The sequence below is a fragment of the Monodelphis domestica genome, chromosome 1, assembly GCF_027887165.1.
Source record: "Monodelphis domestica isolate mMonDom1 chromosome 1, mMonDom1.pri, whole genome shotgun sequence".
Lineage (NCBI taxonomy): Eukaryota > Metazoa > Chordata > Mammalia > Didelphimorphia > Didelphidae > Monodelphis > Monodelphis domestica.
The window spans coordinates 512,234,761-512,252,754 of record NC_077227.1 but is presented as its reverse complement, the minus strand read 5'-3'; the positions used below and the strand labels follow the sequence as shown (position 1 = coordinate 512,252,754).

General features: G+C 39.6%; 1 protein-coding gene across 1 annotated transcript in view; it reads right to left on the bottom strand.

Moving 5' to 3' along the window:
• Positions 1–9,998: 9,998 nt before the first annotated feature.
• The window catches only part of CLU (clusterin), a 32,011-nt gene continuing 24,015 nt past the window's right edge, over positions 9,999–17,994 (bottom strand). The window contains exons 6-9 of the mRNA XM_001380000.5: positions 17,676–17,783; positions 13,893–14,122; positions 11,626–11,807; positions 9,999–10,269 (exon numbers count right to left, since the gene is read on the bottom strand). Coding sequence (XP_001380037.2) covers positions 10,251–10,269; positions 11,626–11,807; positions 13,893–14,122; positions 17,676–17,783 — 539 coding nt within the window. The 3' untranslated portion in view covers positions 9,999–10,250. The remainder of the gene's footprint in view (positions 10,270–11,625; positions 11,808–13,892; positions 14,123–17,675; positions 17,784–17,994) is intronic.

Sequence of the window (17,994 nt, the reverse complement as noted above, 5' to 3'; positions counted from 1 at the left end):
TTTAGGGAGACACCACTGAACCTTATCCTTTGAGATTTTTTGCTCTCTTTTGTGCAATTCCAAAAGAAGGTGTTTACTATCTTCCTGACATGCTTCTGCATCTGTTGAAGCCAAGAGTAGATCATCTACGTATTTGATTAATTTTCTATTTTTAAATGTTATATAATTTGTGTCTTAGCTTAAAATTTGCGCAAATAAACTTGGGCTTTCCATGTAACCCTGGGGCAGACAACTCCATGTATTCAACTCCATGTAACCCCTTCCAGGTGAAAGCAAAAATATGCCTAGAGTTCTCATGTATAGGAATGGGGAAAAAAAGCTGAGCACAAGTCTACTACTGTAAAGTATGTAGCTGTGCTAGGAATAGAGGAAATAATCGTATTTATGTTGGAAACTATGGTGTCTCTTTATAACATGATTGTTCACAGCCCTCAGATCCTGTATGAATTTATATAGGTGTTTGCCATTGGGTCCCCTTTTTGGTTTTTTAATGGTCAGGATGGGCATGTTGTATTCAGATTTACAAGGGATTATTATTCCCTGGTCAATTAATGAGTTTATTACTGGGCTAATACCCTCTATTGCCTCTTTGAGAGGGGATACTGAGGAATGGAAGGAGATGGGCTAGATTTAATTTTAATCTGCACAGGAATAGCTGATTTAAGTAGGCCTACATCAGAAGAAGATGTGGCCCAAAGAGACTCCAGTATATCCGTAGGTATTACAAAGGTGGGATGCTCCTTTCTCTCCTGACTCTCTGAGAGAATTACAGGGAGTACATTAAAAGATTCCTTGGGTACTTCCAATGATAAGGAACCATCTGGAGAGCAAGTTATTGTGGCTCTGAGTTTGCATAGAAGGTCCCTCCCCAGCAAATTTAAGGGGGAGTCAGGCATCAAAAGGAAGGGATGCTATACCTCTAGGGGTCCTACAGACACCATTCTAGGGGAAAGATTTTTAACCCTTTGGGGTATTCCTGACACTCCCATTACATTCTCTGAGCCAACAGAATAACAATGTAAATCAGGTGTAGTCTTTAAAACTGTGAGATTTAAAATGGTTGAGGTCTTAAACTGTATGATTAAAATGGTGGAAGATATAAATTGTGATAGACATAAGAGAGGGTGAGTAAATTTGACCGCAGAAATATGTTTCACTACAGTGTCTTGGGTTTTAAAATTAAATATAAGGTGGTCGCCAGGGAAATATTCCCAATTATTCAAATACCCAAGTCAATTGGGTTTTATAGAGATTTTAATTAACAATACAATGAGTAATCAAAGAAAGAGAGAGAGAGTAAGAAAAGGAATAAGTATGAAGGGCCTCAAGCTAATATGGCCTAGACCTGAGTCTTAAAAGAGAAATCAGTCAGTTTTTTAACACTCACCATAAGATCTGTCTAAGTAAGGATTTCTAATGACACCAGGCCAGCAGCATCTCAGCTGCTTTCACCAGCTCCCTCCTCCATCTGAATGTTTCAGAATCAGTCTCCTCAGAATGAGTCTCTCCAATCTGAATGTTTCAGAATGACTTTTTAGCTCTTCCCTGAGCTCTTATTTTTAAGGGCAAAATTTCCTCTGTCACCTCCCCTAAGTCCTTACATCTACCAATCACTGTAGATGTTTCTAAAGGACTGCCCATTCTTAGTCCACACCTAAGAAGGTGTGGATTTTTGAGTAATTCACACCAGGAAAGCTCTGAGTAAGTTTTCCAGTTCTTTGTTCCTTGTAAATTCACAAATTGCTTGACCTTTATAGGTACTTAGCTTAAGAAAAGTATGGGTTTAAGTACTTTTCATTGTTCAGAAAAGAGTTTACAACTTTATCTTCCCCTAAGGCAGACCTAAGTAGGTAAAGTAGAATTCTCACATTCCTGCTTTGAGTAGAGTTCACTGGCCAAATGGGGAATGGTCTTAATCCAATCTTATAAAGTAGGGTCTGGGAAATTTTAAGGTTCACAATACAGACCTGGAAGCTCCAGTGTCTAAAATACAATCATAATAGGTATTATCCACCTTTAAGGTAACATGGGGTTCATTAGTATGGGGGGGGAGTGGATAGGGACAATGAGTAGTAGGACATCAGGATCCGGAAAATCAAAGATTGTATCCTTGGATTCTTGTGCACCAGCCCCCCCAGACACCTTCATAGTATTTGGGAAGTTCTTTGGGTACCCCCCTGAGGGGCATTAGGACCCTAAGTATTTTTTGGATGAGCACCACTTAAGTTATATTGTTGTTAAGTCATTTGGTTTGAGTTATCATTTTCCCAATATCTATTCCTATAGTTATCATTCCTAAAGTTGTGGTTTCCATTATCATTGTTATAGTTATTTCTATAATTATCACTTCTGTAGTTGTTATTAAACTGCATATTCCTTCTGATAACCTTGAATAAGGTTCTACACTCTATCATTTTGTGGCCCTTCTTCTCACAGAATTTGCAGGTAATGGATCGATAATTAGATTTCTGGAGAGGGGCAAGTGTCATTGGTTGAGTAGCATGCCCACTTTCCGTTTTAGCCATCTTATCTTTTAAACATCTCAATTCTTTCTTTATTTCCTCCATGACATCATTATTTTCTTACTCCTTTTCTTTGTTTCCCTTTGAAACATATAGAGCTGTTTTCCAAAATTCTTAAAGGTGCATCTCTGGTCATCTTGGGAAATGTGTTCTAATATAATCCCTAATCACTTTGCAAGAGTTATTGACAAAGTGACTTCTAACTTGACTTATGCAATTTTCTTTAGATAGGTCAAAATCCAGGTATCTACCCCCAAACTCAATTATTCTGTCCATGAATCTGGAGGGTGTCTCTTCCTCCTTTTGCTAATTTTTTTCAAATTCTGTCCACTTATCTGTACTGTCTGCACACTCTCTCATTGCTGTTAAGATGGTCTTTCCACAACAGTATAGTTATAAAAGATCCTCAGAGTTGTTATAGTCATATTTGGGATCCTGAGATGGTCAATGTGCTGCATTGTGCCCCCAGGTTTTGTTGACAAGTAATTATTTTATTTTCTCACATTCAGTTTAAAAAGCCTATAGCAAGTTGTTAACATCCTTGTAAGATGGATTATACTGAAAAAATATGTCTGTCATCTTTTTTGTTACTAGAAAGGGATCTTGTTCATATGTGGGGATATTTTGTGTAAATTAATTTATTTCTTGGGGAGTAAATGGTATATTGTGCCTTAAAGTCACCACATCCCTGTTCCATCCTATTTCGGGTACTTCTCTTAGAGGAAACAGGCCTCTAATTGAATTTGGTACCTGTGGGTCAGTTTGACTAAGACAAGTCTCTTTAGAAGGACAAGATTTCCTTTGGGCTGGAATTTGGTTTTGTGTAGAAGGAACATGAGAAACTGGGATTTCAGGAGAAGGGTCGTGAGGATTAAGTTCAGCCAAGATTTGCAGACCATGAGAGAACAAGTCTGTCAACTGAGCTATAGGGAAGGTGTTTTCCAGCTCTATTTCGGGGAAGGAAATTTCCTCATTTAGAGGTTCAGAAACAGGTTTGTCAGGTCCAGACCTGTTTCTGGTGGGGTAGATGTTTGCCAATTGATCCTGTAAGAAACATTTTAAATTATCCAGTTGGGCTTGTATGTTCTCCTGCATTTTAGCCTCATATTTTTTTATATTTTCCTGTGTTTTATCTTGCATGCTTTTAATATAATTTTTTGCATTTTAGCTTCATATTTTTGCATAATTTCTTATATTTTACCTTTAGAATTTTGCATCTTTTTCTGAATTTCAGCTTCAAATAATTTTTTCATGTTAGCATTGCTAAACACAGTACTGAGGAGTTAAAAATGACATTACCTAATAATATAAAAAATTAGAGATATGCTGAATTCCTTAATGTCCCTAATTCTTCAACCACCATATAAATGTAGTATTCATTTATATATATATATATATATATATATATATATATATATATATATATATATATATATATATATATATGTTTTATAATTATTTTCCTAGCAGGCTTCACAAAACACATGGTGATCAGGGCAAGGCCAAAACTCTCTTTAGATTCCCCTCACTCCTAATCAAGAGTAATCTAGACAGTTGTTCCCTGAGTGAAAGGGGATTGTAGCTAAACATCTTTCCCAGTCCTGCTGCTTTGGATTTAAAAAAAAAGAAAAAACAGCTGAATTCTATATAATTTAAGGAGAGAGGGGGAAAAAAATTCAAATTTACTTAGCTCTACAGCTGATCAAAATAAGCTATTAAAAGCTGAACTTAGGGATAGTCACAGTAGAGAAAAGGTTTAGGAAAGTTAAGAAGATTGAGGGTATTTCATCACAACCGATATGGTCAACCAAAACTATAAAGGATAATTTTAGCTTTGTGACCTAAAATACATTAATTATTGGTTGCCATGGGATATCCCAAATAAAAAATACCCAAGTCAGCTGGAAATTTACGGTGACTTAATTAATATAGTGAAAAGAAATTAAGAAGAAGGGAGAAGAAAAGGGTGTAGGATTTCTCCCACCTGGTTTGTGCCAGGGGGGAAGATTAGAGGCTCTAGGAAGATAAAGTTTTGGAGAGTAAAGAAAGAAGGAATCAGCCTGAACTCCAAGAGGGCTCAGTCAAGATGCTTGAACCTGAATTAGCTCAAGGGCAAACTCAGTGCCCAAACCCAGACAATTAGCTGCCACCACGCCAAGATGTCGGAATGCTTAGCACACTGCCAGCCAGAACCACATCTCCAGAGAAAGAGACAGACTAGTGGAAGCCCTGCGAAAAAAACCTAGATGATTCTACCTCCTTTTCCTGCATCTCCTCTACACCAATCATAGCCTAAGCTTGACTTAGGATAGCCCAGGGGTCTGTCAGCTGTTTCTGATTTGTCAATTTCTCTATCAAAGCCCATCCTCCCAAACACTCATCTTCAAGCATGGTTACAGACATTCCCAATTTTGTTAGACAAAGTAGGGTGGAATAATGCAAATTTCCTAAGATATCCCTGATTTTGTTAGGCTAAGCATCTTCATTGTTACAAATCAGGAGATAGCTAAATCCAATCTTCACACTAGGAAGCCTAGGGTCCTACTTTTCCAAGAAATAAACAGCAATCAGAAGTTTAGCTTGAGTCTGAAAAACACATCCCTTACTCTAATAATAGTTAAAGGAGCAGATACATATAATTCTAGCCTAGTACCCCTTCTTTCTGTTGAGAGCAGGGTGGCGGCCAGCCTCTAGCTCCAATCTCCTGCTTTCCCTCCTGGCAGGAAATAATATTTCCCTCTCAAACTAATGGACTTTGGACTCTGATTACATCAACAGTTTGGTTTGGTTTTATAACCTTGAAGGCTATGAGTGAATGAGCATTTATTAAGCTCTTACTGTGTGTAAAATACTGTGCTAATTAAGCCCTGAATACAGAAAAAGAAAAACAAAGACGGTCCCTGCTCTCAAGGAGTTTACTTTTGGGGGAAGAAATTGAAATAAGAGATTTCAACTATAAGTTAGAACCATGGCATTTCCAGGAGAGTTTATACTCTGCCAGACCCTATGAGGCTTCAACTATAGGCCCAGAAAAGAACTGTGTATATCTGTCAAATGAGATCCAATTCCATCGAAATTGCAGTTTTCAAAAGCCATTGGAGCACCAAGAATCACCATCTTTCTCCTGTGAAAGTAGTCCCCATATTGATTGAATTACAGATGCCAGAGTTATTGGATAGAGTATATAGTACTAATTAGGATCAATAGATTCTAGGTAGGAAGAGAACTATGCAGTTATATTAATGGCCAACACCTTCATTTTCCAAATGATGAAACTCACATGGGTTTAGTCACTTGCCAGTAGTGGTAAATTGGCTTCAAAGTCAGATGCTCTAACTCCAAATTCAATTATAGTGATTTCTGTGAACTGCTCTCCATTTATATTTAGTCACCATAATGCATAACAGTTGTAGGAACTGGGATCCCCCTCACACAGGAGACCCCAGAAAATGATTCTGGGTTTAAGACACATGGTGGGTCCACTCCAGCTTGTGGCTCATGAACCCCCACCAATGTGTTTATTTTATTAGACTATCCAGAAGAGGATCTAGTTAAAAGCAAAAGACATTTAATCTAAAAGCTTAGTAAAATAAGTGATAAGAATGTTCTTCCCCCCTCCTCCCATAAACCTAGGGAAACCCTTTCCCACAGATGACCAAGTGACCAATAGGGAAAACATCCTGGGAACATGCACATAGAAGGACACACATGCACGTGATCAGGAAATATACATCACTGGCCAATTTGAGCTCCAACTGCAGCAGAGCCACAGCCATGCTGGAATGTATATCTTTGTAACACCCTCTTTTGGGTATCTCAAGTGAGCTACTCTCTGTAAGGCATCTCTAGTTTTTGAGGGCAGATGCTGCTCTCTGGTGCCACCTATTGGTGCACAGATGTGTTGCGGCTTCCTCAAGGGAAGAACTGAGCCTCTCTCTTCAAAGGTAGGCAGACACTAACTGTGGTGGCCCCTTAGCTCTCTTGGGTTACAGACCCCAGTCAGCTAGCGTGAACGAGAAGCACAGCAGCATCTGAAATCTGTCTTTTGACACATTTGATTTCTATTTTTTCCTGCCACCACTTCACGTCTCTAAATCTTAACTCTTTTTTGACTTGGGAGTGAGAAAATCTCCTTGTCACCCTTGGCTGGAAAGGGTGACAACTTCAAATAAAAGGGAATGGGTGGGAAAGACTTGGAAGGGGCTGGTGACCCTTATCCTACTCTGCTCACCCATAACCAGATCCCTTACACTCCCTACTCTACTTCGTACATTATGATATGTAGAAGAATTAGCTTTGTTGCAAATATTAAAACGAAAAGAAATCCTAACCTCTAGTCACTCAACTTTAACCTCAGTTGTTCTTACAAAGTGATAGTTTACTCTTTGGTTTGGTTTGGTTTGGTTTTTATAAGACCATACCTTCTGTCTTAGAATCAATATTGATTCCAAGGCAGAAGAGCAGTGAGGGCCAGGCAGTAGGGGTTAAGTGACTTGTCCAGGGTCACACAGCTAGGAAGTATCTTAGGTCACATTTGAATCCAAGACCTCCTGTCTCTAGACCTGGCTTTCAATCCACTGAGCAACCTATCTAGCCCCTCAACAACTCTTAAGTGCCAACTCTGTCAAGTGCTGGGGATACAAAGAACGTCAAAAGAGACAAACAAAAATCATACCTCATTTGCAATGAGGTCATAGCTTAATGGGGAAGACAACAGGCAAGCAACTACATACAAGCAAAATATTCATGAAATAAACTGGTGGCATTTTAAGAGAAGGCTCTAAGATTAAGAGTGCCTAAGGAAATCTTTTTATAGAAGGCAGGATTTTAACTGGGACTCGAAGGATGCCAGGGCAGTCAGGAGGTAGAGATGAAGGAGAAAATTCCAGGCAAGTAAATAATGCTCATAATCAAGAGACAGAGTGTCATGTAAACAATATTAAGGAGGCTGGTGTTACTGGATCTCAATGTGCATGGAGGGGAAAAGTGAAGGAAAACTGGAAAGGTAGGAAGAAGCTAGGTTATAAAGGGCTTTGAATGTCTTAGGATTTTGCATTTGTTCCTAGAGGGGATTAAAGTCACTGGAGTTAACTGAGCAAGGGGTGGCAAAACACCCCCTTAGTCTGTCCTGAGTTTAAGGAAAATTACTTTGAAGGCTGAATGGAAGATGGAAGAAACTTTAGAGAGGCCAACCCACCCGCAGGCTATTGCACTAGTCCAGGCCTGAGATGATGAGGGTCTGTGCCAGGATGGTGGTAGGGTCTAAGGAGAAAATGGGGTCTATCCAGAAGACATTATGAAAGTAGAAAGAACAGGACTTGACAATTGAATGGGGGGAGCAAAGAGGGATCTGGGTTTGGCATTGGCATGAGGATCTCCAGGTGTGGAAATTCCCATCATTAATGCAGTTATAACTCATCTGTAATTTACAATCTTAGAGATCATCCTGGGGGCCTAGCTGATCAACTTCCCCAGTGATCACATTCCTAGTGTATGTCTGAAGCAAGACTTGAATATTGATCTTCCTGACTCTGAATCTAACTCTCTAAAGACTACTCCTTGAACTTAGCGTGCAAATTTTAGAGCTTTGTAGAATTGATAAGACAAGAAGCTAAACCACTGACTGCAATAAGAATCTCTGTAGGGAGGAATAGGTCACAAAAGGCATCTTGTGACTTGTGGCAGCCCAGATTTATTTCACACTACAAATTGGTTCAGTGGTGTATGGCTCTTCATGACCCCATTAAAAGGTTTCTTGGCAAAACTGGTTTGCCGTTTCCTCTTCCAGCTCATTTTATAGATGAGGAAACTGAGGCAAACAATTACATGACTTGCCCAGGTTCATACAGCTAGTAAGAGTCTGAGGCCAGATTGGAATTCAGGAAGATGACTCCAGGTCCAGCCTTCTTTTCACTGTGCCACCTAGCTGCCCAAATATTAGAAATACTAAGGTCCAAGGAAGAAGAGAATACTATTTCTTGGGAACAAATGAATGTGGAACCAGGAGTCTCCAATTTTAGGAGTTCAGAGGGTCCCAGGGTAGGTGGGAAGATAAAGGAAGCTTTAGATGGAAGTTTCCAGAGTCAGTCCTGAAAGTGCTTCCAGGGAAAAGTAACACACTACCAAATGCATAACATGCCATTGAGCATGGAAGCCTCCATGTTTACTGGTTCAACCATCCTCTTTCAAATGTATAACCTTTATCGACAACATCCGTGACCATAGATATCTGACCAAAGACCTCTGGTGAGAGAGGAAAAGGTGAGGGAATATATTCCACTTAGATATCATTCCTATTATCACATAAGCCAATGGGATGATTAGATTTAACAACTCTAAGACTGAAGGGCAAGGACAAGGAAAATGGGGTTAAGTGACTTGACCAAGGTCACCCAGCTAGGAAGTATCTAAATTCAGATGCGAACTTGGGTCATCCTAATCATGGGCTAGGCTCTCTATCTGAGAGACACCTAGCTGCCCCTAGATTCTTCTTTGTCTTTTTTTTTTAAATAACCCTTACCTTCCATCTTAGAATCAATTCTGTTTATTAGTTCTAAGGCAAAAAAACAGTAAGGGATAGGTAATGAGGTTAAGTAATTTGCCCAGAGTCACACAGCTAGTAAGTAACTGAAGTCAGATTTGAATTCAGGAATCAGTTCTTCCTGACTCTAGACCCAGTTCCACTGTTCCACTAGTATTCTCTCATGCGGAAACATCGAAATTATGAGATTTTAGCATCAGAAGGCAGCTAGGGGGCATAGTGTATAGAGTGAGAATCAGGAAGATTTGTTTTCCTGACTTCAAATCCAACCTGAGACACTTACTAGCTGGATAAACCTGGGCAAGTCAATGCACTCTTATGCATCAGCTTCCTCATCTGTTAAATGAATGGAGAAAGAAATTAGCTGTGTGACCCTGGGCAATTCACTTAACCCCGTTTGCCTCATTTTCTCATCTGTAAAAAGAGCTAGAGAAGGAAATGATCAACCACTCCAGTATCTTTGCCAAGAGAATTCCAAATGGGGTCACGAAGAGTCATACATGACTGAAATGACTGAGCAGTGCAGAGTTAAAAGAAACCTTAGATATTACCTGATCTCCCTTATCCCTCAATTTATTTCATTTTGCTAGTTCTCATTTTCTGGGCCACTGTGATGCCTGTTTTTAAGGTCAGTTTTGTTCTTTTTTTTTTTTAACCCTTACCTTCCATCTTGAAATCAATACTGTGTATTGGTTCCAAGGCAGAAGAGTGGTAAGGGCTAGGCAATGGGGTTAAGTGACTTGCCCAGGGTCACACAGCTGGGAAGTGTCTGAGGCCAGATTTGAACCTAGGACCTCCCATCTCTAGGCCTGACTCTCAATCCACTGAGCTACCCAGCTGCCCCCGACCCCCAGCTTTGTTCTTCTTGAGAATACCTGATCCCCATTCCCACTTCCCAAGAGTGAAAAGTGAACATATGAATCACATCCAGGTCATCAGTGTCAAGTTTTTAGTTTATTGAGTTAGTTGTTCAGGGAGGGAGGTATCTCCCTTCAGCAGCAAAGTACAGGCGTTAACAGTGTGAAATATGGAAGTGCAGGCAGATGTGGGGTGTGGAAGGGGCTTATACCAGATCAAGGTCCCCTTTATATCCCCACCTGAAGTTGGTGACTAGGTAGCATGCAGGAACCTTTTGGAGAAGCTGCGGGATCTGGATTCAGTCAGCCAAAAGGTAAGGAAAGTCCCCTTCACACGATTTGATTTTCTCTGAAGAAAAGAAAGAGAAAAAAAGTTCCTTGAGAAAGTATGGATGAGTTCTCAAACATCTTTACAGATCGGCAACTTCCTCTGGCTGGGGAAGAACAAGTAAGTCCCACCAGGCAAGATAGAGCTCCACTAACTGGGGGAGAGCTAAGCAATTTCAGCACATGGAACTGGTGGAATATTATAACACCAAGAGAAAGGGTGACTATGAAGAATTCTGGGAATACACATGAACTGCTGTGGAGGGAAGTAAATGATATAGAAAATGACTTCAAAACCCAATTTGAACACTAAGTAATTATAATGCCCAAACTTGGCCCAGAAGAAAAGAGGATAAAATGCTCCTCCTTTCCTTTTTTGCCAATGTGGGGCACAATAAGTATAGAATAACACATATACAGATGTCCCTTCCATGTCACAGGGGTTAGAGGTATGGTGCCCCTGTGATCTGGAAAATCCATGTACAATTTTTTGGCCTTTCCTTCATACCAGAGAAGAAGTCCAAATGTTTTTCTTTTTCCTTTGGGGAGCTATTTACCTTATTTTAACTTTAAAAAAGAAATTGTGCACATTTGTGGCATTTATCGCATTAAAAATATGTTGATATAAAGTAATACTAAACATATTTTATGCATTTCTGAGTTTCTAAATGTTTTTCTGTGTCATCTGCTGGCCTTCAGGTGTTGTCTGCAGTGGCTGCAAAATTTCCCCAAAATTCCTGTTTAATTTCTTATGCTGACCTAGAATATATCAAAAACATGATGGGGAAAGTTGCAGTGTGGAAGGGATACCCATACTCAGGTATTGCTGATGGGTTGGTTAGTTTGCTAACCTTTCCATTTCCCATCCCCATCTTTTATTCCCATTCTTACAATGGGGGATGCTTTCTAGGTAGAATTGGGGTGGGAAGAACTGTTTTGGAAGTGAAGACAATGAAAACATTTTAAAATATATTATGAATTTTAAAGCATTTTAAAGAAAATAAATTTAAAAAGAAAAGTCTATGACTTTAGTCAGAAAATAAAATGATAAATTTTTCTTGGCTTCTAGATTGAGCTAAGGGGCCTCCATAGAACAGAAAATGTCATAAACTGGGTACTCCACCTTTGAGACAACATGGTGAAGAGGAAAGAGCACTGGACTTGGAATCAGAAGTCCTGAGTTCAAATCCCAGTTTTGCACTTGCTACTTCTCTTGCCTTGCCTTGGGCAAGTCACTCTCTGCCCTATTTCCTTCTCTATAAAATTAAGAGACCGGATAAAGTAACCCCTTTCAGTCTAAATGTATAGTCCTACAATCCAAGCTAATAATAGTGAACATCAGGACTGGTCACAGGCATCCTCTAGGCACTTGACTCACAGATCTTTCTTCTTGTATTGTTTAAGAGCTTCTTCGGATACAATCTCCATGAACTTGGGGTCATCCCAGGAGATCTCCGCAGGCACAGTCAGCGTGATCGGTTCAGAGTCAAAGAGCTGTACAACCACTTCTGTGTCAGAGGGTTTGGATGGGTCCTCTGGGTCTGGAGACCTAGAGAACACCTAGGGAAAAGGAAAGCATAAGGGAGAGCACTGAAAGTTTTGGCTTTCTAAGTACTGTTTGGGAGGATTTCCCAAGTCTCAGATTTGAAAGTGACCAGAGACGTTGTATAGTCCTGCCCTGATGGAAAAGCATAAACTTTCTCTGGAACATCCATGAAAACAATTATCTAGCCAACCTCCCCTCAACCTCTGGTGATAGGGAAAGAGGAGAAGAAAATAAGCATTTCTAGCACACCTACTATGTGCCAAGCACTGTGCTAAGTACTTAATAAATATTATCTCATCCCTCTTTTCATTTGGGGCACAGCTCTAGTTATTTAGAGAGGCAGCTAGGTGCCCCAGCCTGGATTCAGAAAGATTCATCTTTCTGAGTTCAAATTTAGCCTCAGATACTTAATAGCTGGGCAACCCTGGGCAAATCATTCAACCCTGTTTGCTTTAGTTTCCTCACCTATCAAAAGAACCAGAGAAAGAAATGGCAAGCCACTTCAGTATCTTTGCCAAAAAAAACCCAAATGGAGTCACAAAGAGTTGGGCATGCCTGAAAACAACAATTCCTCTCCCCCAGATTAGGATCTTCTACCCACAGCCAAGTAAGTAAGACTCTTCACTGGGGGTTTCTTCTCATTGGTGCTGGTCCTCTCAGATGGTTAAAGGCAGTAGGGTTTTCCTCTTTAGAGGCCTTCAAGAAGAGGCAAGATGACTACTTGTCAGGTATATTATCATAGTTTTTATTTTGGGGTTCAACTAGATGGTTGTTGAGGTCTTAAATTCTGTGATTCTGTAATGGCCACTTATGAAGTTCGGCCCAAAGCAGCCCCTGAACAAGGCTCTTCGATAATTTTGTTCTTGCTTGTATAACTTTCTGTCATCACCACCCAGGGGATTAGGAATCTTTTTTTCTCTAAAATTATATCCCTGGGACCATGATTATTCACTGATATTTTTCTTTAAACCCTATAAATTCTAAGACAGAAGAGAGGCAAGGCTTAAAATATTCATCCCTTTCAATTAGAGAATTCAAGGCTAAAGGAAAATGACCAAATTCTAATCTAAAGCTATGACAAAGGTGAACCTGGCTTATTTACCAAATCCTAGCACTAAGAAGGCACCACCTTAAAATCTGAAAGAATCAGCTCTGATACTTATTCCATATATGACCTTGGGTAAGTCACTTAAATGCCTGAATAAATCAGTTAATCTCCCTAGGTAAAAGTTTTCTTATTCATTTAAAAAAACAAGTTGGACTAAAAGATAATTAAGAACCCTTTGAGCTCTAGATCTTAGTATGATATTTTAGCATCATTGATCTAGAACTGGAAAAGAGCTCAGTCTAATCTCTTCATTTTATAGTAGAGGAAATATAATTCTGTGATATAACTCAGGGAGCTCATGGCAATCTATACGTTTAGAACAGATTGAACATATAAATAGCTTCAGAAAAGGTTCTACCATTTAGTAGATATTTATATAGAATAGTATATGTTTATATAGAAAATAGCCCAAATAGGCTTTTAGAGAAAACCCACTACCTGGGAAATATCTCCAAGTCTTTAAGATGATCATAAAACAAACAGAGAAACAAAGCAATATACCTATGCTCTTTTACATCCTGGACTGGGTAGAAGACTGCTGGTTTCTAAACCAATGGAGGGTCCATTTAGAGATGTTTCCCAAACCAGTGGGAGCCCTCAGTATCATAGATGTACAAATTAGCCCATTGTAGAAAGAGACAATAAAACTATGGAGTTTATCAATTGTTTGTCATGCTAAGAAAAATCAATAAACATTTTCTACTTTTAAAATAGCATGAATATAGCTCCTCTTGAATATTAAGGCTGTATTACTAATACTTATACATGAAACTAAATCTTAGCCTTTTTGGTAGACTTTTTCCCACTAGCACTATATTTTTTAAAAAATACTGTGGAGAGAAACATCTATCAAATAAAGTCATTCACTTAAAAAAACAAAATAAATAAGAATATGGGGCTTAATAAGGACTGAACTGGTCTGAGGACACATGACTAGGGCATGTAGCAAACGATACTTGTTCTATTTCATGCTTGTGGAGCGGGCACTTACCGTGGAGACCTGGAGATATTCACCATTCTTGATCTTGGTGGCGTTGGCCAGCCGGGACACCCAACCAAACTGCTGGTTCAGTTGGTCCAGGAGGGTGGAGGTATCCAGCATCTTCGACTGGTACGACTGAAGGAGGTCATTGTACTGCCTGGTGAATTTTTCTGCTATGCGAAGGGCATCCTCGAACTTTTCCCTCAGATGGGTGTGGTTTGATTCTGTCTCAGAGCAGTCTTTCCACAACAAAGAGAAACACAGAGAACAGAGACATGAGGTGAATAGGTAAGAAAGGAAACTTGGGGCCAGTCTGGGGCATTCAAACTAGGCAGAATAATACAGTGGCAAGATCACTGGATTTCAATTCAAAAGAGCACAGGGGCCAATTCTCGTCCTAGTATTTCTTGTCAATGAACCTCTCCAATACTCCTTTTCATTTGTAAACTGAAGATGATAATACTGCACAGAGTACTTACATGGAAAGCACTTTATAAGTTGTGTTTGTGTAAACGGGAACTATTGTTGTCATTATTTCTATCACTACTCATGACTCAGTACTTATTGAAAGGTCCCTCAAATAGCCTGACAATTGGCTGTTCTCTCCCGACCCCGGAGCTTATGCAAATGGCTCTGGATTCTGTCTCCACTCTTGCTCTTTGGGCATCAGGATCATTTTTCCTACATGGGTTAGCCACAAGCTAGTCCTTCAGAGTCATCATAGCAGCAAAAAGCATAGAGAATATTCTGTTCTTTTGCTCATTATTCACTGTTCATTTTACACTCATGAGTAACAAAATATCCTAAGAAAATAATAAGAAGGATGTGGGTTGGGAGTAGCTCAGGGGATGGAGAGCCAGGCCTAGACACAGGAGGTCCTGGGTTCAAATATGACTTCAGACACTCCCTAGCTGTGTGACTTTGGGCAAGTCACTTAACTCCCATTGCTAGCCCTTACCATTCTTTTGTCTTAGAATCAATATATAGTGTTGATTCTAGGACAGAAGGTAAGAGTTTTGGAGTTTGGTTGTTTGTTTGTTTTTTAAAGATATGTATTTCAATCACTCTACTACCAAGTGAATGTGCCCTCTCCTGGCTAGTAACATCGTGGTGAAAAAGAAATCATCGTAAAACTCTGCTTTACGAACGCGCCATTTTGTCCCATAGTGTCTTAAATTGCTCAGAACAATAAAATACTTTGGGTCCTTTTATGAAATCTCTGGCAAGAAAGGAGGTTTTTAAAAAATATTTTCCAAATCCTGTTGGGAGTTGTTAAACTAAGCTAATGAGAGGGCTTTAACCTTTCTGTTTTGAAAGAGAAAGGAAATGAAGCAAACTCAGTATAGTTGTGAAAGCTGCCAAGAACAGGGAATGTTTTCCGTCATAAAGAAGTAACTCTTTGTACTGAAGAGGGCCTAAAGAAATATTTTTTAAAATTATGGAGACAGCAAAGAGTGTGGCTAAAAAATCAAATTCATACCATCTTTCTGATGCTATACAATTTTATTTACCCCTAAAAACACCATACATATGAGAAAATGAAATGCTTTCCTTGAAGCAACAGTTTAGTTAAGTAATGATTGATAACAGTTGGGTCAGTTGGCAAAGGCTTTTGCCTGGGTGTTTGTACGTCGAATATATATTACTCTCTTATGTTTCAATACTATTGGAATTATAATTTCCACAATTTAGGGGCTTCTTTCACCCACGAGGACTGCAATCTCTTCATACCTTCATTCTTTGTAAAACCAGAAAAGCTAAAGACCTCTCATTGAAACACCTTCACAAGTTGGTATGGCTAAAAAAAAAGGCTCACACGTCCGTGGCCAGTCTTTGGCGATCGATGAGCCTCTTCAGAACGAGCTAGACTGGTCCTTTGATGGCATTCCTAGATTGCTAGACCCACATACAAAGCCTTTCCAGCAAACCCACAACTCTCACCATTGCCCCACCCGCCATTCACCTCATGCCAACACTAGAAGTGCAGGTGTGTAAGCTGAGAGTAACCTGTTACAATGGGGCTAATTGTGCAGAACTTAAACCTATCAAGCCGTATCTTAGTCAGTGAGCTGACCCAGCTTGGAACAGCCTTGAGCACTACTCCTCAAAAGATTACTATTTCAGGAGTTTTTGACATAACAGGAAAAAGAAGAAAAGCAGGTTTCTAGATTCCTGGTGGAGTTTGCAGCCCCTGTAGAGAGAAAAACATTTCTTCTGCCTTTACAAAGAGAACATTCACAAGCACTCAGATGTTATTGATTATGGCATTCTGACCTTCCCCTTATCAAATCTTCATCTGATCAGTCTAAACTGTCTGCATCAGGAAAGGAGAACAAAAACTATAACATTCTCTCCCCATCAAATTGCAAGCTTCGACTCAAAGCATAGTTCAAATTGTTTGTTGTTCAGTTGTTTCAACTCTTCACGACCACATTTGGGGTTTTCTTAGCAAAGATATTGGAATGGTTTGCTATTTCCTTCTCCAGTTCATTTTATAGATAAGGAATTAAAGGCAAACGGGAGTAAGCTACTTACTCAGGATCACCTGGCCAATAATTGTCTGAAGCCAGATTTGAACTCAAGAGGATGAGTCTTCATGACTCCAGATCTGGCCCTCTATCTGTTGTACCACCTAGCTTCCCTATAGCTCAAGCACCACCTCCTAAATGAGGCCTTTCCTAACCTATCAGGTGTTAGCATTCTTTCCCTCCCGAAATTACCTTTTATGTGTTTTATATTTACTTATCTGTGTACATGTAGTGTCCTCCAATTAGAATGGAAGTTTCTTGAAAGCAAAAACTTAAAAAAAATCTTTGTATTCCCCCCACAGTATCTGGCACATAGTATTGAAGAGGAACAATTAATTAATGACTAATTATATTTAATATATATCTTGTCAAATTGTTGAATTCCAAATGTAGTGATGGAATGTTTGGATCTAGGAAGGGATTAAAAGAAATTACAATTGAATGATTGGCAAAGGAAGCTTGAACCAAAGCAGCATGGGGTGTTGGGAGCCCAGGGCTTCAGCTGAACAGTTTTCTCAATTCTCACCTCTGCCCCTTAGGTTCCATGGCTTACTTCAACTCAGATCCCACCTATATAGGTTCTACCTTCCCATTCCACATCTCCCTCCACTTAGTGCCTTTAAGATGACCTTCTATCTACTCTGTATATATCTTGTAGAGTTGTTTACAAGTTGCCTTCCCCTTGAGGACAGGGTCTGAATTTATTTTTGCCTGTTCTTATAACTGCAATGCTTGGCATAGTGCCAGGACTGTGTTAAACGTTCAATCAATATTTTTTGAGTGGCATCACTCACAGATAGATGCTGCCTTCTTTGAAATGGAATAGCCTGACTGCGTGTTCAGAGGCCCTCAGAGGTCAGACCAGACAGTAGGGTCATTAGAACTGTGGCATAATGCAAGGCACTAAAAAAGAAAAATGTGGTTATGGATAATTAAACAGAGTTCTAGAGAATGATCAAGAGATCATAAAGTTAGAGCTGGATGGGAAGTTTAAGTCGTTTTGTCCAATACCCTCTCATTTTACACATAAGGAAACTGAAGACCAATTAGGATAAATGAGTTGTCCAAGGTCACACAAAGTAATAAATGATAGAGCAGAGATTTGAACCTGGGACTTCTGATTCTAAATTGAGTGATCCTTCCATGGTACTACTGCTACAAAGAGTGGTATGAAGGGCAGGCATATATGTTCTTCGGGCAATTCATAAATAGTCATTGAGAAGAATGCTGAACCATGAAAAATATTTTCCCAGTGTTTCCTTACCTACGGACACAATCTCCCGGCACTTCTCACATTGATCCTTCATCTTCAAGCATCCTGCTGAGTTGCGACGAATTTCTCGGCATACCATGCGTTCATTAGTGTCATTTTCTGGGACAGAGGAGGAAGAAAATTGCATCATATCACTCTTCCATTGTTACCAGACCACCAGAAAAAAGGATGTTCATTTCTTAGACATACATCCCTTTCTCCTCTGAAAACACAATTCTTCATTCATCTCTTCCTTGCCTCCCACCACCCTATCCCTGAAAACTTATGTACATGTATAGAGACTGAAGTTTATGGGAAGAAAGAAAATTAG